The 24,614-nt window shown below is 43.5% G+C and overlaps 1 protein-coding gene across 1 annotated transcript in view; it reads right to left on the reverse strand.

Moving 5' to 3' along the window:
* stk10 (serine/threonine kinase 10) overlaps window positions 1–24,614 on the reverse strand; it is a 44,395-nt gene that overhangs the window by 12,146 nt on the left and 7,635 nt on the right. The window contains exons 2-8 of the mRNA XM_041952318.1: window positions 19,766–19,930; window positions 12,706–12,754; window positions 11,825–11,974; window positions 9,112–9,184; window positions 7,682–7,876; window positions 6,961–7,042; window positions 747–881 (exon numbers count right to left, since the gene is read on the reverse strand). Coding sequence (XP_041808252.1) covers window positions 747–881; window positions 6,961–7,042; window positions 7,682–7,876; window positions 9,112–9,184; window positions 11,825–11,974; window positions 12,706–12,754; window positions 19,766–19,930 — 849 coding nt within the window. The remainder of the gene's footprint in view (window positions 1–746; window positions 882–6,960; window positions 7,043–7,681; window positions 7,877–9,111; window positions 9,185–11,824; window positions 11,975–12,705; window positions 12,755–19,765; window positions 19,931–24,614) is intronic.

The following is a 24,614-nucleotide window of genomic DNA, read 5'->3' on the forward strand; positions in this document are numbered from 1 at the left end:
CCTGTCCTCAATACATACAGAAGTCATCGCACTAACTGGGCAAACTTTCATCTCCATTGAGAGAAGTAAAATCCACGTTCACCACGTGTTTAGAGCTTCCTGTCAGAAAGGGTATTTCTGGGGTCTTGGGGTGTGCAGCTAAGCATCTGTCTTTAGTTAAGGGTCAGAGTGTAGAAAACAGAACAATGTGCGACCTTAAATAATTTACCCCATCAGGGGCTGTGAGGTAACAGTGTTTCTGCACCGGCGCGAGGCTGGAGGCAGCACCTATATTTAACCATGTGTGGGTGTGAGTGAATGCCAGGATTCCGGTTTCTGTTCCTTTGTTTGTGCTGAGGGCAGACGGCAAACTGCACTCACACTATGTTTCTTTCTAACCTCATACCCTCGATGGATTTATGAATGGCCTCTGCAGAACGGACCTTCAGGCCTTTGGCAGGAAGGTCCTGTTTGCAGAAAAAATGCTGTTCAAAGCTGTCAACAAGAAAAAATACTTCAGAAGCAGGGGAAGTGGATATTTAGGGCCAAATGCGTGTGCTTTTCGGGATAGGGGTGCATGTGCAGGCGAGAGTGCCTTTCTGCAATTATGGGCATGAGCTTCCATTTCATTTCATTTCACTGAATGTCCCATTATTGGCCTTGTAAGTGCAAATCACGTGCACATGAGCGGCCCACTCTCCCTCTGCAAACAATGACACAGAAGAAAACGAAAGGAGAGAAAAGAAGAAAAGATCAAGGGTTGGTACCCCAGTCAGCTCCATGGCGTCGTCCTCCTCTCCTTCCTCTCTATTGTCCTCGATTTCCTCCATGACCTCAGCTTTGGCCTCGGCCACCAGCTCCAGCAGCGGACGGTTAGACGTCACCGAACTCACAAAAGGGTGCTGTGGACACAAGAGACAGAGGAGAGGTGGTTAATTGGTTATCAGGACAAATACAATGTCTTGTTTTTCTCCCACTTGTAAGTCATTTTGTGCATCATATTCTGGGTATAAATGAGCATGAAACCATCACCCTTAATCCAGAGGGAGTGAGAGTTAAAGGCTTGATGTGACCACAGGATACAACCGTAAAACAATATTTGCCGGAAGAAAACACATTATCCTTAGATCTGAGAGCCATTAGGCCACAAGAGTATTGCTTGAGGGATGCTGCAAGTGCCGGACTTATAATAGTGACGCACAAATAGCATCTGTTATGTGTGATTTTCTGTCTGCGAAACAAAACAATCAAGGCTTCAGTTTACAGGTCAAAAGCTGTGAAACTTCTCCAAATGCAAACTGTTTAAAGAGACAACAGTGAGATGAAGGCAGGCTACAGCGGCGGCGCACAGAAGAGGCTACAGAGGACTTTCACTGCAGGGGAAACTCTATCTGCCACCTGCCAGGTCCTGAACTGCCACAAACAATACAAACTCTCTCCTGAACGGCACGCTGATGTAACGCTGCTCAACCTGACATAATGTTCTTAAAATAGTGACCCGTATTTACTTCTACGACTGCCAGACCAAATGTGTCCGTGTGCCAAGGTGCAAATAAGGCAGTGATAAGTTGAGTGCAAGGCGAATGAAAAGCTAAATTAAAAGTTGAGTGCAGCTGGGGCACGAGGCTGAGCATCTATTATTCAGATGCTTTGCACTGCTGTGTAATTTAATTGGAACAGCTGACAAAGGGAAAAGGCTACAAGTTGTGCTGGACCATGAAGTGTGCATAAGTCGAAGGTGTGTGTGTGTGTGTGTGTGTGCACTTGTCATGGGTGATCACAGTTGTTTGTGTGCAGGGGCTTGTCCTCAAGGACTGCATTAGGCTTCAGCTTTTAACTTCTCCAGTGACTTACAACAGTCAGCTATTGTCTAATGAGTCAGGTAGTGTAAATGCTGAGTGCCATCTAACCACTTATTACACCATGGTGGAAAAATTGGAGGATGAAGAACATTATTATTTTTAAAATATGATGTATACACATGCAATTTTTTTAGAGCAACTGTCCGAATGAAATCTGATGATTGAAACAGAAAGAGTCTTAGTATTGTTAATGTATACTGTCTACATTGGAACGTGCAGTCCCATCTGATGGCATCAGAGAGTGAACACTGTTCACCTGTCAGACAGATTTGGGGAAAGATTTTAAAGGGATAGTTCAGACACCGGTTTAGAGGAGCAGATAGGAGTACCAGCATGGAAGTTACCAATGTACCACTGTACATGCTGTGTATAGGGGCAGAAGCTAAGAGTATTTAGCCACCTTAAAAATGAGTATCAGTTTAAGACTATGCTATATTTAAATTTTCACCGCTTTGCCTTGCCGTCAGACAGCCCTTGCTGACAGGAAACTTAAGCCGTTTTATCCATCAATTATATCCATCAAAGCCACCAGACTCCATTAACAAAAACAGTAATTTTGCCTCAAAGAACTTGGGGAGTTGCTGGTCTACCACTGCCTCAATCAGTTAGTAAGTTTGTGTTATTGCGTGACTTTGGTGTTTTAAAGGGTTAGTTCAAATTCACTGAAGTCACGCAATAACACAAACAAACTATCCGATTGAGGCAGCAGTAGCTTAGCAACTTCCATGTTCTGTGAGGTTAAATTATTGTTTTTGTTAAAGGAGTCTGGTGGCTTTGGAAAGAGCGATATAATGGCTTCAGTTTCACATTGGAAAGAGCTGAAAAGTAAAGTGGTGAAAATATTCAAAAAATAGCATAAACTCAAACTGATATTCATTCTTTTAGATGGCTACAATCCGCACAGCAGTGCATTGCTTAGCTCCCTACACCGGTACTGCCGGTGCTTCTCAAAACTGTGGTCATGTCAACTGCCATCTAATTTTAAATTCTGCATAAACAACTAGTGTACTGCTTTTAAGTGTTTTTCAAGTTTAAGCTAATAAAGGGACGTCCTGCAGAAAGTTGCCAATAAAAACACCCTGGAATTGGAATATAAACATGTATTATTATATATATTAAAAATGAATCCTGCTCAATTTTCATTATTTGCTCAGCAACTGTTGTACAGGAGAGACACACTGTAGAGACACACTGGTTAATCAAGATGCACAACTCAACTGATATGATTCATACTCCAACAACCACATCACCACACCCTGAGTACACACCACCAGGCTGAGAGATCGGCCACCAGATTGTTAAAACCATAAGAACTTGTGGTGGTATGGAGTGAGATAAACAAATGCTGTTCTGCAGCTGCACTGAATGATCCAATAATACTTGAAGAATTCTTGATGCCTGGAAGAGGGTGTGACCGCTGAACTCGTGTTGCAATGGGCAGATGCATTCAAGGGCAAAAGTCAATAAATAATCCAGTTCCTGTGTGCAGGTCATCGACTCTTCAGCTTTCTCTACAGGTAAATGGGGTCTTTATGGACATTGTTAAGGCTTGAGTTTTAGGCATATTTCCTTAGGTTTCACTTAAAGTTTAAACAGAATCAAGCAGAATTGCTATATGAGAAAAAGCTCAAAAGAGTGATGCAGTTTGAGAAGAACATGAGGCAGCCTATCCCTTAGAGATGGAAATATCAGTAAACAGTAAGAAAAGCCCATCACAACTTCCAAGAGCCCAAAGAGATTTCATGAAATGTCCTTTTTCTGTCTGACCAGAAGTCCAAAAGCCCAAAATATGACATTTTCTATGCTGTAAAGCCAAGGAAAAGCTGCAGATTCTCACATTCATGAGCTAAACCATCAAATGTTTGACATTTTATCTTGAAAAATGGCTAAAATAATTCACTTATGATGAAAATTGTTTCCAATCAATTATCTGTCGAATGACAAATGAATAAATCAAGTAGTTGTTGCAGCTTCAGCACTATGCTTTATTCAACATAAATTTCTACATTACTAATTAAGATTAAGAAGTTTAAGAAATATCTTAATTACTGGATTAAATTAAAATATCACCTGTGCAGCTTTCCCCTCAGGCACCCTTACAAGTCTACCTACAGCAGTGAACATCTGAGATTTCAGCTTCAAACTTGAAGGGAACTTCCATGTTTAAGCTAAAACCAAGCTCCTTGAGGCGTATCAAAGAGGAAAAAAAGGCAAACAGTGTCGTGTTGCTGGCCTGTTAAATCTAGCTATGTTTTTTTTTTTTTTTTTTTTTTTACTTCTATAATGGATCGAGATGTGCTTCAGTGGAGCCTCTTTTAGGTTTCACTTTGCTTTAGAGCCAGTGAGGCTGGTGATTTTGGGTCTTACATGCACGGCTGGGCATGAAAAGGTTAAATGTGAACAATATGGCCCATTAGGGGAGCAGAGCGGGGGGGGGGGGGGGGGGGGGGGGGATGGGCTGCACAGTTACCTGTGTAGCAGTCACAGTGGAGTGTGTGTATTTTCACTTCTGTTGGATAAATTTGAGTTTTAGATAGTGAGTGAGGACGCTTTCGGGAACGAGAGGGCACTCTGGTCCTCACTTCTTCGCAGAGCGGTTCGGAGGTTAAGACTTGTTTTTAGGGTTAAGGTTATAATTAGGTTTAGGTTAACTTTGGGGCAAGCGTTGGGGTTAGGCATGTAGCAATTTTGGCGTACATAAATAAAATTGACTTGACTTTTATTTGCCCAAATTTTGTAATATCAGTCTGAGATTTCTGCTTCACTTGTGGTGCTCACAGCATTGAAAAGTTACATTTTTTTAAAATAGTCCCTCACTCTGTATAATCCACAGATGTAACAGGAACTACTTTCTGCCAAAAAATAGCTCCTATGGAAACTGTTGATAGCTTGCCTTCTGGTTTAGCCGGAGAAACAGATCTATTTCTAAAAAGAGATGTAGACTTGTTAAAATGTAATTTCTCAATGCTTTGAGCAGCACAGACAAAACTGCATTCACCACCATCATATTGGAGAAATGGTAAAGATGACTATCTGTACAAATTAAACCAGGAGAAAGGTTTTCAAGGTCTGCGAGTATGAACAGACCTTTGATACTGAAGAAAACAAAAAAAATGTGGTGATTCTCAGACAACTTCTGGAGTTCTTTTTTCTATGACTTCTGAGAAGATTTATGGAGCTTTTTTGCAAAGGACATTGAGGATAATGACATCCTCAGAAAGATAAGTCACTACAATTATGTCTATGACGTCTGCTTGTTCAGATTTGACCGAGCTGTGACTTTGAGATGGAGCACAAATTTAATTTTCTGCAATCAGGCACCATTAAGTAGCATCTCCATGAGCTGTTGACCATGTTGATAAGCTGCAAACCATAAGAACAAACTACGATAACTAACTTCCTGATGTTTTTAGAACATTATGCATCTGTGCCTTTCACCTTCTCCATATCTTTGCCTCACACCGTCTGCACCTTACAGTCTGAAAACATCTGAAACTGAGGTGAACTGTGCCTTTAATGTTAGAATTAGATGAGTAAGAGTAAGAGTTTAGAGTAAGGTCAGGGTGTGGGTTGGGCTTACAACTTACAGCTATGATAGTGTTATGGTTCAGGCCTAAGGAATGCACAGTTCCCACAAGTATAAAAGTATAAATGAGTGTGTGCATGTGTGTGCATGTGTGTGCGTGTGTGTGTGTGTGTGTATGCCAGCACACGTCACTATTGCAAAACCACTACAAAGCCCTGGCTCAGAGATAAAATAGCCGCGTACTTGCATGGAAAAATTACCCAACATACAGACAGGCTATGATCAGAAACAGAAAAGCATAAAATATTACACGTGGATGGAAGCCACTGTAAAAAAAACACCGAAGAATCCTGACCATGAGAAACTATGTGGGAGGAGAGGCTATGTTGAGCATAATGAGTACAAGTCATCCAGATGGTCCCCAGTCGGCCACGCAGCCACAGTGACTGATACTGTGTCATGTTGTTTTGTATACATTCTTTAGAGGCACACATGTGGGACAGACCGAGTCGGGAGGTTCAAAACATGTTCAAAACTAAAACGCAGAAAAGCTTGAAGACTTTAAGAAGCTCTGTGCTTTCATTTCCTCTCCTGATACAGTCACACACACACGTCATACAGTTTAGCACCTACATTTCAGACACTTATCTATGATTCAGTATTATCTTCCTGTTCACTTACTACATCTGTTTTCCACATCCTTGCGCTCCAATGAATAACCACATTACACAGGCTGACCTAAAAGTCATATACACTTCATATAAACTGACGTTCAACATCCACAATTTAAAGCCCTCATTGCACAACTATCTACAATAAATACTGTGTGACAGCCGTTAGGAGCAGCAGGCATGATAAACATCTAAAACCTCCAGCACAGCACCAAAAAGCGGACCGCGCCCGTCTCTTTTCCCCCCACTGGAGAGCACATGCAGAATTCCCAGCGGGCCTGGGTCGAGGAGTTTCATCCCTGCCTCTCTCTAATTGGCCAGAGGTGGCGAGCTCAGGGTAGTCCAGACATGCTATTGGTTGAGGGTGGGAATGTAAATAGTTGGCATTCCCTCAGCTGTGGGATACAGACAGGAAACCGTGGCGCTGAATTTTAATAGACGCTGCGCTTTAATCCACACCCTGCTCACTTTTTCTCTCATTTTTCTGGCCCGGGATTCTGGATGTTGAGAGACGTTTGTCAAAGCTCATCCTCAGATATTAACGTTTTGCTGCCAGAAAAACTGTCATCAGCCTCTCCTTACTAATAGCCGAGCTGTGCCAAAGTGTACTTACATGTAAACATTTGACGTGTGCTTTCCTACCAGTGCCACAACCCTGAATTTATGTGCTTTTCTCTGCCTGCTCCATTTCTTGCCCACTCTTGTGCACCTTCTATGCCTCTCCCACCCACATGTCAGTGCCCTCTACAGGGCACCACTCACTTCCTCAGCTTGGATCACTCCATTCAGGCCTTAAAATAGAAGATTATGTGTGTTGGTGCGAGATAAGGACAGAGCGAGGACAATGTTCCTTCATATATCAAAGTGCAGCATTGTTTCACATTTGCTAGGTTATAATTGCGCATTGCACATCGGGACCTACCCCCATGAGTTGTGCCGCAGTCGGACGAGTCTCTGGGTTTTTATCCAAGGCTTTCTTCAGGAAATCTTTAAACTCCTGTGACCTTGGTTGAACACAAGAAAACAGCATTAATCAACAACAAGAGGAATGGAGGGAGGGTGAGAGGGAGGAAAGTGACGAAGGGAGAGTTACAACATAAAACATTTGAACACACCGTTTCCAGATATGCGGTGTCGGTACATGTGGATCATCTTTGTGCACAGCTGTGCTTCGTAAAACAAAGTTTTCAGCAGGGATGGTGAGTCAGCTCCCCATCCCAAGTCTCCTTTCAGCACCTGATAACTTCGCTTTTACTGTACTGAATTTGCTGCTGTGGAACACTCGGCTCGTAAAATTGATGAGGAAAATTAAATAAAGTTGAAGTTATAGTTTGGCGCTTGCTGAAACTTGGGAAGGGCAAAACAGACTGCAGGCGGAGGGAGGGAGGACAGTGTGATACATTGAGTGTCTACAGCAGATTACAGGACAAAAGCTTGTGAAAAATGCTGTAACACAATGGAATTAAATGACCCTATGAAATCTAGACAGGAAAATAAAAGCCTTCTATGCCGAAACCAATAAATCATGGATTGTGAGTGTTCTGAGCTCCTCGCACAATCTTCTGGGCAACACATCCCTGTTTTTCTCTTGCCAATTTGCACACATCAGTGCGATACATTCACTGACCAACGTGCATCCTCACCATTTGTGCGGCTGCTCCAGGGTGGGAGGCTCCGACTTGGCGATCTTCAGCAGCACCCTCATGGGGTTGAGCTCATGGTGCGGGGGTTCAATCTGGGCGAGCTCGATCAGAGTGATTCCCAGGGACCAGATATCGGCCTTGTAGTCATATGGAGCGTCCTTCATGGTCTCGCACATCACCACCTCTGGGGCCATCCTGAGAAAACGAAAGATAAAGATTTATATGAAACCATTACATTGTGAGGGGCACTGAATAAAAACTTGAGGCGCACTGCACATTAATAGCATTTATCCTTTAAACACCGGTAGAGTGGAGAGTTTTCCCTCTCCTCTTGCCATTTAATATATTATTAATTAACTTTCTTGTATAACCGTTAGAATGTATAGAAAACATGTGGGGCACAAAAAAAGGGAAGCATACCTTATTTTTGTCTAAATAAAAACAGATTTCTGAACTTTAGAGCCAGCTCATGTGTCTTGCAAAAAGTTTGCATTTCTTGTTTTAGGTCTAAGTTTATGAATGGCTCCTGAATAAAAGTGCTGGTAAGCTTTTAGCAGCTCAGCTTGTAAAGAAGACTCCAGTCCGAACATGATTATGCAATCATAAAGATACACCTGCAGTATTTACAACAGCGGCGGCAGGAAGTGACTAACTGATGATTACTGCAGGGGGGTAAGGAGTGTTTCTCCTGTCTCCCGTTCACTTCTTTGCATGTGTCAACATCTGGCGCACTTCTCCAGTCAGCGCGTGTTTGCCGACAATCTGCAAAACGGCTCTCAAAAGCCACAGCGCTCAGATTTACTCAAGTGCAAAGAAAGTGATGTTTGCTCGCCGTTTCCAGGTGCTTATCAGCGCATTTCACTGAATCTGCCTGCAATATTTTTTTCAGGACGAATCTGTGTTGCGCAAAATGAGGGCACGGTCATGTTTCTTGAACTGGGAGGGTATTCCTGATGCATGATAGCCTGCTCTAGTCAATGGTTAACTGGCTGCGAGTGCATTCACACAGTGAATAACAGTATGGAACAAGGTTCAGAGACTTCAAAGGGAATCTTTCCAATTTGTTCAGGTATTGAATGGAGAACTACACTGTTGTGACAGCAATGGAGGATTCAAGCACTGAGTTGAGCTATTGGGTTGAGTGTGTGTATATACAACATCATGCTCTATCAAGTATTATGGAAGAGTTGTGGGCAGCAGGAAATTTGTTCTCAACAAGCAATAATCTCCAGCTTATATAGCTCATGCTGGATGTTGGGATGTCTCCAGTTAGAGATTTTGCTATGTGGCTTAAATATCCTTTTAGTAGCTCAAGCTGTGTTAATACAATGCTCATGCATGTTTAATAGGATGTTGTTTATCCATACCACCCACCCCTAAGTTCATGCAGCTCTTTCCCTGAATGGTGCTTGGAGAGATATCTTACTCACCAGTATGGCGTTCCAATGAAAGAATCTCTTCTTTGCAGGGTTTTGGTGTTTTTTGCAGACACGCCAAAATCAGCTGGAGAAAAAAGAAAAGGGTGAGGTGAGATAGTTGAAAGAAGTTCCCCAGAAGCATTTCTCAGCAAGAGGGACTGAAGCCACTTCAAAAACTTCGATCCCTTTCTTCCCCCTTTGCAGTAGCTTGTATAGCTATTCTGACATTGACACAAAACCAGAATTTACAGCAGTCCTGCTCCCCCATTTCCCCGACACGACCCTCAGATTACAGGAGTGCTGTTTCCACTTTGGCTGAACGTTTTTCTCTTCAAGTCGGAATATTACGTGTGGCCCAGGGTTGAGAAGTGTTTGGCAGAGGCCTGAGGATTTTACTCAAGGCAGCAGGCTGACTGCTTCAATTACAAACTGGCATGTTCTATTACGGGCAGTTAAGTGACTGTCTTGGTTTTGCAGACTACAATTCAAATATCTTTGACGTCCCGGTCAAACATATCATTTGGACTCTTGCAGCCTAAACTTTTGCAGAATGGGTTTTTACTTCCTACAGAGACAAATAGCACTACTGCTTTTATTGTGCACCCGATTCGAGTTTACACATTAATATCCCAGCGGATGGTAACAGATTCTGATACAATCGCACCAACAGTGTGATCTGGCCCCGTGTTCCCCTCACCTCTGCTGTATCACTGGGTTTAACCCCCGCTATGCTTCCTTAAAGAATAACCAAGGTCAGGGTGTGTCTCTCAAGAAGCATTATTATGATTATATGCAAATATTTCTATCCTACACAACCAAAAGGCTCCCATAATGCACTGTACCATCAGGGACTGAATGAGTGCAGAGTAACAGGATTCAGTGTTTTGATCTTAATAATTTTAAGAGGAAAAATACAGATAGTGTAGAAAATTATGAGTATAACTAAACAAAACTATGTTGTTACCAATTTGACACTGCAGCTGGTAGCTGCTAGCTCTTAGGAAAATTGTTAACATACCTAGAGATCAACAGTCGCTGGAGAGTTTCATAAACATTAGCCAAAGAGTTTCAAACAAGCCGTGCTGCATGGAAGAACATATTGCTTAATGTCATGTATCACAGGTGGGTATAATGCATTTGGACTGACCTCAATGGCAGTTAATTGGTGCCTTCTTTGAATTAACAACTAGTTAGATAAGTTTGGAGACTGTAAACGAGTCAGTGTCATGACTTAATGAGTTTAAAGAGGCAACTCCCAGTGATTATATGTAACTGTGGTGTCTTAGGGAAGAACGCGTGGCTACGGAAAAGGACTTTAACAAGAAGCACAAGGCCTGTTCAGTGAGCACAGGAGCTAACACGGTGTCTCATTTGAATTTAAAAAAGAGAGCAATTGCAATGAAACCATGGATCAATAAAACATTTGGAATTTAATTAAACTGAACAAAAAGTGCAGCACAGAATTACGAAGCTCTATGCAGCTTATAGTTAGTCTTGCAGTGCTTTTGGTTGGTGGCCAAGGTTTGAGTGCAAAATGACAGAGAGTAAAGGCAGTAAAACATCATGCATGAAAAACAGACTATTTTTGTTTTTGTTTCAAAGTTTTATGTCTGAGGATGTCCAAATGTCAGGCGGCCATTAAAAAAATAAATAAAAATCAACACTTCCTTAACTCACACTGACATAAAGCACATTAAGACACAATTTTCCTTTTCGGGAAACTGCGTTTGAATCCAAAACACACTGGCGAATGGGTTGGATCCACAACATCAGCTGTGCAATGTGAAGAATGTGGGGAACTCTTCAAAAAGCCAATAAATGAAAACATGCAAAACTCCTGAGAATGCACTTTTCCCACACAATGCTCACTTCTGATCCTCCTACAGCGCCACAGGAGGGGTACAGGGCCTCTAACTCTGTGTGTGTGTGTGTGCGTGTGAGCATGCGTGTAAGCCAAAGAAACAACAGACCAGAGATAACCTGTAACGTGCAACAGGAATGTGTGGTTGATGGGAGAATTAGTTCCACTTGCATCATTTAAGCACACTTATTTCTGTGTGAATGATGGAATGTAAAGAGAAACAGATTCCTCCCAAATTCAATGTGCGTGTTTAAGCTCACCTCCTGTTCTGCGATAACCTGCAGGGCTCATTTCATTGCTTTTGGATTTTCACAGTCAGTGCATGTCTTGTTTTTTTTCCAACATTAACATTAATTTAAGAAGCATCACTTCCTGTGTGACAGGTACAACCTCATGTTTTCTCCGACCCTGTTCTTTGAATTACAAATGGTAACACTTAAAAGACGCATCATTCCGACATCACTTGTCTTTTGACAGAAATTTAAAAGACAATGGTTTGACTTTTGCTAACTACCAGGTAGATCAAACAGAACAAATGCATGTTGTGGAGCTAAGCAACATTTAAACCTACAAAACTATATTTTAATCAGCCCGACAGGATCTCCAGATTTCTCAAGATGTGATTCATTTGTGCAGCGGACAACTTGCATTTTCCCACCACTAAAACACAACAAAAATTTTGCATCATCTGCATGAATACAGTGAGGAAATATTGTTGTTCTAAATGAGACGACCCTCAGAATATACCGTATTGCATTTTTCACACTGTGCACTTGCGTGATGACACTTGGAGGCATGATGCCTACACAGTGAACAATGTTCAGTGCTTACAAGCAATAATGTAATAAATATCAAAACCCTCACCCAGTTTGATGTCCCCATCCAGCATGAGGAGGATGTTGCCGGCCTTCAGGTCTCTGTGGATGATCTTCATGCTGTGGAGGTAGATCAGCGCTTCCAGCATCTGGCGACAAACCACCTTAATCTGCGGCTCCGTCAGCCCACGATCCAACTCTGATAAGGGCAGGAGAGGCGGAGGCAGGAGGCAGGAGACGGGAGATGGAGGGGTTAAACATGGGGAAGGGGAGAGAACGAGAGCAGAATGGACATGAGAGGTGAGGAAGCTGGCTGAGAGGGTTCAAAACCCATTATGTGTGCACACCTTGCACATTCCATATTCTGCATGCATACCATCGCGGCAAAAACAAAGTCTTGAGGACTAATCTCGTGTGTGAACTCCACGAGAGAAAACAGAGAAAGGTAAACCCCTGATGATATCAATGAAGTCTCTCAGATAGTGTTGCTGGATACGTAATCCCAGATCAGAAAGGCTTTCACACGTCAAAGCCAGTCCTGCCCTGCAGACTTTACTCTACTGCGTCTGTGTTTGGTTAGCTGCAGTGGGGGTACAGACAGTTATGAGGATGTGGATTACCAAGTAAAAACAGACCAGGGGGGTTTCCCACACCGGAGGACTCCACTGTGTCTGGAGTATTCAAGGCCAGACTGGCAAAGTCACAGTGTCAACATTATTGTCATAAATTTTTGATTTTCTGGCGTTTTTCTTTAGAAAAACACACACGACTGGAGCATTAAAGCAATAAAATCTTTGACCCTGTATCATGTCCCGACACTTCCTACAGTCGCAGCTGAAGGACAGGTGTAGTCACAGCAGGTGTGGAACTTGACTCTCGTGACAGGGAGGAAGGTGGAGCACAGAGAGCAAAGAGAGAGAGAGGCCTTACCGAGCATTGTGGCATCCACAGCACCCCCGGGGCAGAACTCGATCATGATCTGGGGAATGAATGGGAGGGGAGAGCGGGTGAGGTTACAATTGACAGCTGTAATCTCCATTTTCAGGGTATTGTACGTAGCAACAGGAGGAAGACGTCACTTTCCGTTAGCAGCGCATGCACGAGGAGCACTTACGCAACTAACACTTTCATACGAGTTTGCGGTAATTTTTATGAAAACATCTGGCAGTAAAATGAGCTCAAGGTAATGAACAACAAGCACACAACACAACACAAATGACGAGGAGCACAAAAGGTAACAACAACCACAAACTGGCAACGTTCCCAGTCACGACTATTCACACGATTAAAGGAAAGGAGATGAGATGACTGAAGAAGGAAAGGAGATGAGATGACTGAAGAAGGAAAGGAGATGAGATGACTAAGGAAGGAAAGGAGATGAGATGACTGAAGGAGGAAAGGAGATGAGATGACTGAAGAAGGAAAGGAGATGAGACAGAGCAGTGACCACCTATATTATTTCATATACGCACACACACATAAAAAAACAAATGCTTTTCCCTGGCATCTGCTCAGTTACCAGTGAACGCGGGGGAATCATGGTGAGTTTTTACATTTGCGGCACTTGGAGGAAGAGAGGGAGAGGATAAATCCCTTTGTGGTTTTGGTAGCTCAGTCCACAGAGTGGGCTGCAAATACAGACAGCTAATGTTTTATGTCATCATTACCAATGCCGTGCATCAGTCAAACACTCTTTGATTTGTGGCCTGTCTCCACGCTCTGTTTTAGCACTGAACACATTATCCTTCTGTTATGAGTATATAAGAATTTCTTTAAACCACCCACAATCGTCTTGGGCAGTGCTAAACTAAAGGATGCAGCGATGTGCCTTTGCAAAATAGCATCAGGGGGAATTTGTTTCGGTGGAACACTTGCAAGCCCCGACATCAAGAAAAGAAGAGCAGCTAGTTTGTTTACGTTCATACCATTAGCAATCAGGTTGGGGTAACCTGGCATTTTCAGCCTGTAGGTCGCGAGCATTGTTGTTGTCTCCCGTAGCGATGGGGACGTTGATAACGGTAACGCGCAGGTAGCAGAAGGGGAAGAGAATGTCAACTGGAGCAATCGGCCGATGGCGGGCTACCTCCTGTGAGTGTGACCAGCTGGATTCAGACCAAAGTGTGTGATAAACTGCCGGGCTGTGACTACACACACTACACACACTTCCCTTAAGCAGTGAAGCAAAAACAGAGAAACACACAGACGGGAGAGAGAAAAAGATTCTGGGAACTCATCCTCTAAATGGTGGGTTGTTGGCCAATAGAGTCTTCCAACAATTACCTTTCATTTCCTCTCCTTACATAGTTAGACTCTCTCCGAGGCGCGCGCACACAAACACACACACACTCACACGACTGTCAGAGAAACCTCAAAGTGCTCGCGGGACCAAAATAAATAAAGACACCACAAGGATTTCATAACAATCCTGCGATTCCAAACAGTCGCAGATCAGCCCGAGATGCCGCGCAGCATACCTGCTGTGCGATGTCATTCTCATTCAATCACAGTCCTGCCTGCTATGACAACGCCGTCAAAGAATCAACCTGGGGCTGGACAGGGCGCGGAGCTTCAGCCCAGACAAAGCCAGGCTGAGAATTAGAAACACAAAGGGCGCGAACACACCGATCGACTAACCCCTTTAGTTTAGGATTAGGTAAGGATGTTTCACTTTGTCTTGGTCTCTTTAAAACATCTCACTTCTCTTCTTAAATGACAGACAGTCTGGCCTGAGTGTTACACGGTCTGCTGCTTCCAACTGTTATATCTCCTTACTGTATCATAAACATCTGCCTTCAGTGTCTGACCTCTGTTTCTTAAGGGAGAGACGCGTCTAACGACTATTAAAGCACCTGAAGGCTATCATTTGTCTTTAACATTGAATATTGTGTCTAAATAAGCAAGCTAGGTATAAACAGTATAACATTCTCAGTTTAAATGAACTAAAGTTGAACACTAAAACTCTGCTAATCTGCTCTCTAGGATATTGTTTGCAGTGCAGTTTCAGATTCTGATTATTATGTTGATAAATTTACAGACAGTGACGACACCTTTTTCCAACATGGCCACGCCCACTTCAAACCAGCAAGAAGAATTAAAAAACGTAAAAAAAAAAAAAAAAACCCACAAACTTCTCATGCAGAACAATCAGTTTTTTCTCTGTGCTCCTGTTAGACCGAGCCCACTGCAGACATGTCGCTATGCGCATGTTGCTTGCTGAGTAGCAAGAAATCACAACACAGGTAAGTAATTTACAGAAGGTTTTTCCACCAGAGACCACTGAGAAGATTATTTTTCAACAATAAGATGCTGAAATTAAAATTAATGTCACATGTTTATGTATGTACATATGTTGTGTGTCAGATTCTTGCAGTAATATTTGATTTGTGATGCATCGGAAGTTGACATGTAGATTGTTAAAATGTGTTTGCAACTAAATCTCATCATCGTACGGTGCAGAGTAATTGCTGATAAATTAATATGCTGGTTAGAAAGCACACCATGTTTATGCTACAACACGCTACAAGAGGGAGGTTTACACATTTTAGTACAAACCGCTTCCTTCTTCCTGCTCACCGCTAACCACACATTCATTATTTTTATTTCTCTTCTGTTCACAACAAAAGAGAAACCCCCATTAATTAATTAAACGAGCCACTCCTCGGTGGTAATACGCTGTGCTGGCCAACCTAAACAGCTGTACGTTACACTGCTGCGTCAGGGCCGGCTTGTGTTTCCATCAGTGCCTCTGCAGCCAGACGTCTGGGTGACACGTAGTGCTGCGGTGAAGAATGTGCCCCGACTGGTCAAGCTACATGCAAAACATACCCGCTATGGGCTGAACACACATGCAGACACAAGCTTCCTCTATCAAGCACACACACACATTTATTTATGTCCACGTGAAAGAGAGCAGAACAAGGGCACGAACACTGGCGGTGCAGTAGAGTACATTCACAGGCTCGTGAAACAGCGGCACAATACGACACATGCAGCAGTTCTCAGGGGTGTACGTAGCAGCATCTCCGCCAAATCAACCAAACAGTCAGCGTATCACATGCCACCTGTTTGGAGAAGCCAGCATTTCACTTTTAAGAGGAAGTAAGAGAACTATCTAACTATTTAAATAATGTCTCCTTTTTTGAGCGCCTCTTTTATTCTTTTGAGACAACCTGAACCAAACTGGACGCGGCCTACAAAATCCACGAGGCTTTAAAATAAATGGAGCACGCCTCGCTGACACTGCAGTGTTCCTGTACTTTTCACAGTGATTTCCCACCTCACTTTGTCAGAAGTCTGAAGGCTGTTTGCCAACAGAGACCTGCCTGGAACCCGCGATACAGAAAAGAGAAAGAAATAAGAAAAACACAGACACGCTGTTATACGATGTCACTTTTTGAACATGACTAATGCTTCGGCAATGTGTGTACATGAGGTGGCGCCGGCAAAGGCACAACATACTGACGCCTATCGATTGGCTTTCCAGTGTCGTCAGAGACCTCCTAGCAACCACAGCCGGTGCCATGATGCAGACATCGCCGTATGCAAAAAATGGCAACTACATGACAACCAGGCAAGTTAAAAATATAAAACATCTAAGCAGCATGACGTCACAGGAGGGGCCGAATCAGCTTGTCCTTCTTTGCCAAACTAAAGTCTCTGGGTACAAAATACTCACACACAGGAATACTCACAGCACTTTGTAAAATGTTTGAAACACTTGCTAACTTGCTGCTTCCTCTGTAAGATCACACTGTGTTGAATGGGTTAAACCAAAATATCTCATCTTAAATCTATAAGTTGTATATTCTTAATTTTGGTGTAGAAAAGCTGCAGTTATTATTAATATTCTATATTATTGCATGTCTGATTAATAGATATTTGGCTTTCAATACACACAGAGATGTATATCACCTACATCATAAGTCGAGGAAGAGGTAGTTTTAAAGGTGGAGGAGACAGTAGTTCCACTGATGGTGCTGGCAGCGATTGATAAGGGCCTTGACTGCTCCCATGTAACCTCTAACAGGCTTTAGAGGCCCGATTGGATCCAACCCTTTAAAAAGGGTGGATTTAACACAAGGCTGTGTTAAACATCTTTCTTTTTCGTCTGTTGAACTGTCCTCCCCCCTTCTTTCTCTCTGTCCGTTCTTCTCTGTGCTGATGTCAGCAGTCCCGTCCTCATGTTAAAGGCCCTCTTTTTCTCACGCCGTGGGCCCGGCTGCCCCGGCGTAGCCTCAAGACCAGATTGTTCCTGGAAGCGAACAAACAGCCCTTCTCTCACTGTCTCTCTTTCTCCCTCTGTCCCTCTCTTGCTCTGCAGAAAGCAGAACGGGTGGGTCGTCGCTGGAATGCATCGTCTCGCCCCTGCCCAGTCCACCCAACCGGAGGTTACTGAGGCCTGACCGCCAACCCGCGGGCTAATTGTTGAGATCCTGAGGCTGAGGCTGGTGAACAAACTCAAAGCAATGAGGTGCAGAGCTTGTTCAGTGTTGTATATAATTATTCTACTGCCGGTCGGATGCTCATATGTCCGTTTTGGCCATGAGTTTCTTTACTAACCCAGAAAAAGATGGTTGCTCTTAAAATAGAGGCTGAATAACAGATTCTGAAGAGACTGAGAGTAATTGTGTGTAAGATCTAAAAGAAGAGAATGGATTAGTGTCTGAGCACAGCTTGGTAGTGAGACAGCAAAGCAAAAGCTGACAGTCTGAAGTCACAGAGGAAACATGTGGTTTGAATGCTGCAGGGAGGGATGTTTGTACGTGAGGCTTATCAGCACAAACTAACATTGTCTCACAGTCCAGCTTTGACTGATGGGGAGCGTTCACCTTCCACGCTCAGGAATTCCAGCTATGGTCAACCATGACTGGCTCTGCTCTGATGTAGCAGAGCTGTGCATGTGTGTGTGTGTGCAGCAGCAGAGACCCCAAGTCATATCTAGATACAAGTGGTTTGTCATGTTTAGCTGGATTTAAAGTTAGCATTACAGTTCTGCCCTTTGGTTCACCCTCAGTTCAGACCGCATCAATGTTTACTATGAGAAGGCTGGGTGGCAGTCGTTAGCAGTCAGAAGACAGCAGCACTGCATTCTGTTTATCACTGAAGCACATCTTGGCAAACTACCTGTGTACCTCTGCTGTCTTCTTCACTATAAATCAAGTTTGCACCACACTTGGTCCCAAGTCTTTTGGTTCTAAATTTTGTGCAACACATAGAAAAACCTGCAGAAACTGTTAAAACGAGACAAGCTGATCTGTTTTAATCAGTTTTCAAGTCTTTTCATAGGCATAGAGCAATGTCAATGTGTCTGTATAGTTTACTTTATTGGTGGTGGCGGAGTCCGCCGTTCCTGCACAGGATTCAGATTCCTTATCACTAAATTTTATCTCACCGATAAGACTTACTGTTTTGTTTGCTCTTTTAACACTATAAGAGCTGCATTCACTTAGTGCTAATGCAAACTGAACGTCCTACTGCCACTACTTCATTTTCACTGAAAGCACTCAACTGGTGACACATGAGGTGGCCTTTATTGTGAAGCACTCACAGGAAATTATCCGGCATTGCTCATTAAAAAAATGTGTCTAACAAAACAAAACGAAAGGTCTTTTTTGGCTTGTTTGTCAGCAGAGGAGTTTTGCATATTTGCAGGGGAGTACTGGAACAAGGAGGAGCAGCCACAGGGAGCGGTTAGACGATGAGCTGCAGGCGACAGGGTGGACAGCAAGTTAATCAATGTTACTGCGCCCTGCGCCGAGCGCAGCGTGGAATCAGATCGCGGCTGCGAAATATTATTGACCAACTTTTGCATTAAAACAATGCGGGTTTGTTTGGCTGAGCTGTAAACAGATACACCAGTTGCTCTACTGCTGCATCTTTGACATAGCAGCTGCTCAACGAGTGTTTGCTGGCATATTAAATTGCACTTTGCGTTACCACAGCAACCACGGGTGTTGCCAAATCAACCAGGACTGAAATCCTGAAAGTGCTTCAACTTAACAATCACTGATTGTTCTGATGACTGAGGCCACTGGAAAACAAGTGCATGAGTGAATTCCTCAAATACATTTCTGCATAAAAACACACTCATGCAAATCTAAACATTAAATCTTAAGTTTCTAATAACGTAACAAGGCGAGGGGTAAAAAAATCTACTAACACAACTATCTTTAGCCTAAACGCTGCCTGTAATTCCTCAGATATTCAAGGTCGCGCCCCTGCATGAGGTCACTATTATTTTCCTTGGCCAGATAAACTGGGAGATTACAGACGGGGTTGAAAAGTTTACGCTTGACCCAGTGAGCGAGTGTGGAGAGGAAAAATAACTGGAGAGCAGCAAACACCAAACTGAAACTGATCCTGGCTCTTGCAGTAACATCAGGATGAGGATTGGGGCATTGCTGATGCATTATGTCACCCTGGGGGGCTTGTGTCATCCCCATTTAGGCAATCCACTTATCTCATCTTTATTTTTCAACGGAGCTTTCGTATGTCAGAGAAATATACCCTGGATGAGATACTGTTGCAATGAAATAACAACGTCCCATGAGCCTGCCAACATTAGATGGTTAAAAGGTCTGTTTTTCCACTTCCCTGCAGATTTGTGTGTTGTGGCTCTGTTTGCAAAGGCTGAAAAGAAAACTTTGGTGGACGGACACAGAAACTCCTCGACGCAGTGAAAACAAGACATCTTGTGAGGAAGGTAACAGCAGATAAGGTCCTTTAGGTACATTATGCACCAGTCTAACACAACAGCAGCCCTGATCGCACTGTTCCCATGCAGCAGCACGCTGTTATGTCTGTTTATTTAAATGAACGGTGTGAGCTTTGTGCAAAACCTGAAGCAATGTTCATTGTTAGATAAAACAAAAGTGTTTGTTTGTCCAGTGCTAAAATGTGCAAACACACAAAACAAAAAGAGAGAAGGGCTGACAAGTCTGTGGCTAACACTTAAAGCTGGGCGTCTTAACCAGATGCCTGTGTCACCTACCCACAGTTTGTTGTCATGGTAAAATGCATCGAGCAGCTTGACAATGTAGCGGTGGTCACATTTAGCCAGGATGTCAATCTCCACCATGTAGTCCTCCAGCTCCTCCTCGCATTTTGTCTCGATCTGTTTTGCCGCAGCCAGAGCTCCTGTCTCTTTGTTCCTGACCTGAAATACACAGAAATAGAGAAATATTGAGTATTGGTAAATAAGTCTCTTTGATGGATTCTTGCATTTCACTTCCTCTCTTTTAGGCTAAACTCTAAAGACAGTCTTTTCCTTAATCATATGAACTCCAGAGTTTCACTTCCCCAGAGAGAGCATATCTTAACCACGCGAAATTCCACAGACAATTTTAACAATGGGGGAGATACAGGGTGTTGGCTGTGTGATATTAAGAGGGTGTAAAGAAAGTGTATCACACTGATGCTGTATGTCACTAAAAGATGAAAATATCAAAACAAAACCGACAAAAGGAATATGTAAGAGAGAAACAAAGTAAATGAAACGTCAGATATCCAATAATTTGATTTCACCAGTTGCAAAATTCCAGGTTTTCCTCAAAGATCATGTCATTGTGCCTCTTCCACTCTGCCAGCCGGACTCTCCTGACTTAGCTGTAGCCAAAGAGAATCCAAAAAACGCGGGCCAGCAATTAAAACGTTGACTAGCTAACATTTAGGGACAAAACAGGAAACTCCACACCCTCCTTGAGCAACTGGGGCAAAGGAGGAACCACGAAAAACCGTCAAGACAGACGCACACACATGTAGAATTCCTGTGAATTCTGAGTAACAAAGGGAAGTGAACGTAAACATGAGCAGACCGTTCAGGGTCTTTCCAGAAATCATCAAATCAACCAAACCGGGTGACTCAGAGCGAAGCACATGATGTTCACCCTTTGCTAAGAGACAGAACGTTGTGAACGCTGACTGATGGGATTCTGCGGGTAAACGCGACATTATTGTTCGCCTGCAGACAGAACCGCATGTTCAGTGCCGCGGGAGCCGAGCACGAGCCCAGACTTGAAATAGAGTCCAAAGCAAGAGGTAAATAGTGGTGATGCACGCTGCGCCATTTGTCAAGATCCTCCAGTGCTGATCTGTAATGCAAATTTTTCAGACAATTACACAGTTGCATCTGTCTGGAGGCGATACCGCTGTGCGCATATGTATTTACATCCACCCACTGACCTGCAGGAACACGGCAGACTAAACAGCCTGGTGGGGTCCGATGCCTCCACACTTTACAGGGGCTGTGGGAAAACATCTGAATAAACAGAGAAGGCTCGCAGAAAAACACACTTTCCAACTCATGTCAGTTCGCCGTGACTGTGTGTGTGTGTGTGTGTGTGTGTGTGTGTGTGTGTGTTTGTCAAACAGAGCTCCGGAGAAGCCGGGCTGCCCCCACCAGACTAAGCCACAGTGTGAGTCAACAGGACGTCTCCTCCCGCCATCAAACCATCAGTCAGTTAGTTAACAAGGCGAGACATCAGACGCTTTCACTTCTCTGCTAACATCTCAGCTCCACGCCATTCGCTCCCCTCCTGCGCCGACAGCGGCAGCCTCAGCAAACTCGCCGCCTGTGGCCCGGCTTCCAGATGACCCACTTGTGTATATGAGCCTGTGTTTGTTAGCGTCCTGCCATCTCTGTCAGAGAAGTTCCATACATTAAAACCAGTTTTACAAACCAGTTTAAATATCTTCAAGTGTATGAAAGTTTAGGAGACAGTTTATATAAAACAAGTCATGTTGCAGTGCAGAGCACAATTCTGGGCATCACAAAAAACACACAACACCAGACTGCAGCTTAAATCTTTGATTTTTTTTTTTTTATCTGCTCCCTTATTGAGACAGCATGACACATAAAATCACACAAACCCACACAGACACAACATGGGAGAGATGATCTCCAAACTGCAGCAAACGTACACAGCTAACAGGATAACATCAGGAAAATATGTGAAGTCAGCGATTCGGGTGTGCTATGCTAGCAGTGGCTAATGTAGCCTCAAGCTGCTGGCCTGTGGCAGAGATGAGGAGTGGGCTGCAGAGGTCTCACTCCTTTCTAACTCCACATGGCCGGATTTTTATTTTTTCATTTTCAAACTCGTAGTCTTCATCTCCAGCTGAGTCTGCCTCAAGTGACATCACTTGAGACAATTTATCAGACTTCACGCAGCTGCCCCTGGAGCCACAAAAGGCCATATTAGCTGCGGCTACTCTGTCAATCTCTCCACTGAACAAATGTCCTCCTCATTTCCTGCTCTTGTCTCACGTCATGTGTCATATCTGCAGACCAACATGGCTGACTTGTATCTGAACAAGTAGGAGTATTGTCATGTTTGTAGGGGGTTTACATCAGCATATTTTCCAGTGGAACACTGCTCTCATAGAAAACACAGACATGAATGTCTGCCACCACAAAAAGAGGAAGCCCAGAGTGGCCATAAAGGAAAAAAAAATATACACACACACACACACACACACACATATATATATATATATATATATATATATATATATATATATGTGTGTGTGTATTTTTTTGGGGGTGATGCAAACCCCCTACAAACAACATTACAATACTTCTACTTGTTCAGATACAAGCTGATCCACACTACACTGAACGCACAGGTGAGCTATCAACATGCAACTGCAGTAGATCCTACGTATAAAACCACCGTGCAGAAAGATGCACACAAATCATTCAACAACCACAACAGTTCCTGTGCACAAATATGAAGACCTAATAAGGTGGTGCATATCTGAAGCTCATAGATGTGTTTCTGCTGTCGCCCAGTCTTAACTCCTCAACGGCCAACCGCTTGACCCAGCTTCTCATACTCACACACACATACACACACCTTTGCATCTCAGTGGGAACAAGGCTGAGGAATGCGCCTCTGGCCTTCAGTTGGTTGGGGGAGCGGACAAAGAAGGTGGACTGAACTGACAGACGTGAGCCTCGTGCATTTATGTGGTGCCTTTTTGTGTGGCGCAGGGCGTGCATTGCGTCAATGAGGGTCCTCAAGCACAGTACCCAAACATGGGTCTGCACATGCTGCACAGAGGAAATTACACTGCAACGCCCGCGTCTCGCATGGGACCCCCTGACTTCCCAGAAGCTAGCGTGATATCCATGCACAGGCGTGCGTACATGCTTGAAATGAGGAAATAATTGCAGGAGGAGGCATCATCCTTCTTAACGCTCTTTAATCTCTGCAACCTTCAAAAGACCAGCGGCAGCCTCTCCCATCAAACACAAATTCCTGTCTAGCTGACTGGCATCTTTACTGGATTTACAGTCGGTTGTGTCAGACTGGTGACATTTAAGGTTAATTCCTTTGCTAGAAACCACTTCACAAACATTGATGTTTGTTTAGAGTTTGCTGCTTACTTCACATCCTGACATACCACATACCGTCCATGTAGCAATGCCTGCACAACCAACGGCCTGAAAGAACACTGGACACACAAATGCATCGTTAAAAATGAATATATATGCATTCTTGTCTGACTTTGAGCAGTTATAAATTAAAAAAAAAAAAAAAACACATTAAATCTTAACACCATGTGGGAGGCATCATGTGTTTTCTGTGCTTTTAACGTTCTAGCACGTTGTACTTTGAAGGAAATTTTGACAACCGTTACTGTCACACAAACCAACTGCATAAAGCTGGAATTCTGTTTTTCAGAAAACATGCCTGCAAACCGACACACAGAGGGGTGTTATTGGTAACAGGTCACAGAGGATCAGATGCGCACACACCTTCAGACTGTCAACAGCATGTTGTGCGGAGCTGCAAGTCAAGTGAGATGACTGGTTGATTCAACTCCAGTCTGGAGTAAACAAAGGAAATGTACATATAGCACAACTATAAAAGAAAGGCCTCGGCGGGACGTCACATTTGCCCACATGCAGCACAGAGAAGAACAATTCAAGCTTTAAGGGAGACGACCCGAGTCGTTACCAGTTGGCCCAGGAGCCACCTCCATCATTCTCACTCTGTTTACAATGTCAAAATAAAGTGACAAGAAAACAAAAGCAAAAAAAGCACAGAGATGCCAGACGCCAGAGAGAAAACTCTGAATTATTACATAATAACAGTTCACTACCACAGGACTGAAGAATAGTTGACTACATTCAGTAGCTGCTGCAGCCACACCGACTGCTTCTAACCCACTGACTCCTCGCAGCCTCAAACTCTCCTCCAGGGAGGAACAACAGTCTCGGGCTATGTTTGGGACTGGTTTCCATGGAGATCAGAGGGGCTTGTTTCTGCTAAATCTCGCAGCTCGTCTCATTAGACCTCCGCCCGGCCGTTTTCCTGTTCATCAGTGACTCTGCTGTCATGTAGGCTAAGTGCAAATGGGTTATGAAGAGGACCCAGCCAGGCAGCAAAGCACAGACAAATGAATAAATTGCCAAACCTTTAATATCCACATGCAAGCTGCGGCACAGACCAGTAGACACACCAACTTGCACCTCAATGCTAAAATATTTTCATAGAGTAGTTCCACTGCTGCTCCACACCTACCAAATCCCTTGAGAACACAAATTCACACAACTGAAAGAAACAAAAGAAACAACATTTCTTGACATTTTATAGATCAAACAAGTAATTTATTAAAAAAAAAGATTAGCTGCAGCCCGAATCTGTTTCCCATTTTTATGATACTTTTCTCTCAACCATCCACCAGTTTTGTTCATCCATCTCCTGCAGTATCATCTAACTTTTCCTCACATCCTGCATCTTGTTTTTCCTGTTTTTAATCCTCTTACTGTAGCATACGCACAGCACACCTCTCCACCCTCCTCCCTCGTGATTCACTGTCTGTCACACTCTTCA

The sequence above is a fragment of the Chelmon rostratus genome, chromosome 14 (assembly GCF_017976325.1).
Source record: "Chelmon rostratus isolate fCheRos1 chromosome 14, fCheRos1.pri, whole genome shotgun sequence".
Taxonomy (NCBI): Eukaryota; Metazoa; Chordata; class Actinopteri; order Chaetodontiformes; family Chaetodontidae; genus Chelmon; species Chelmon rostratus.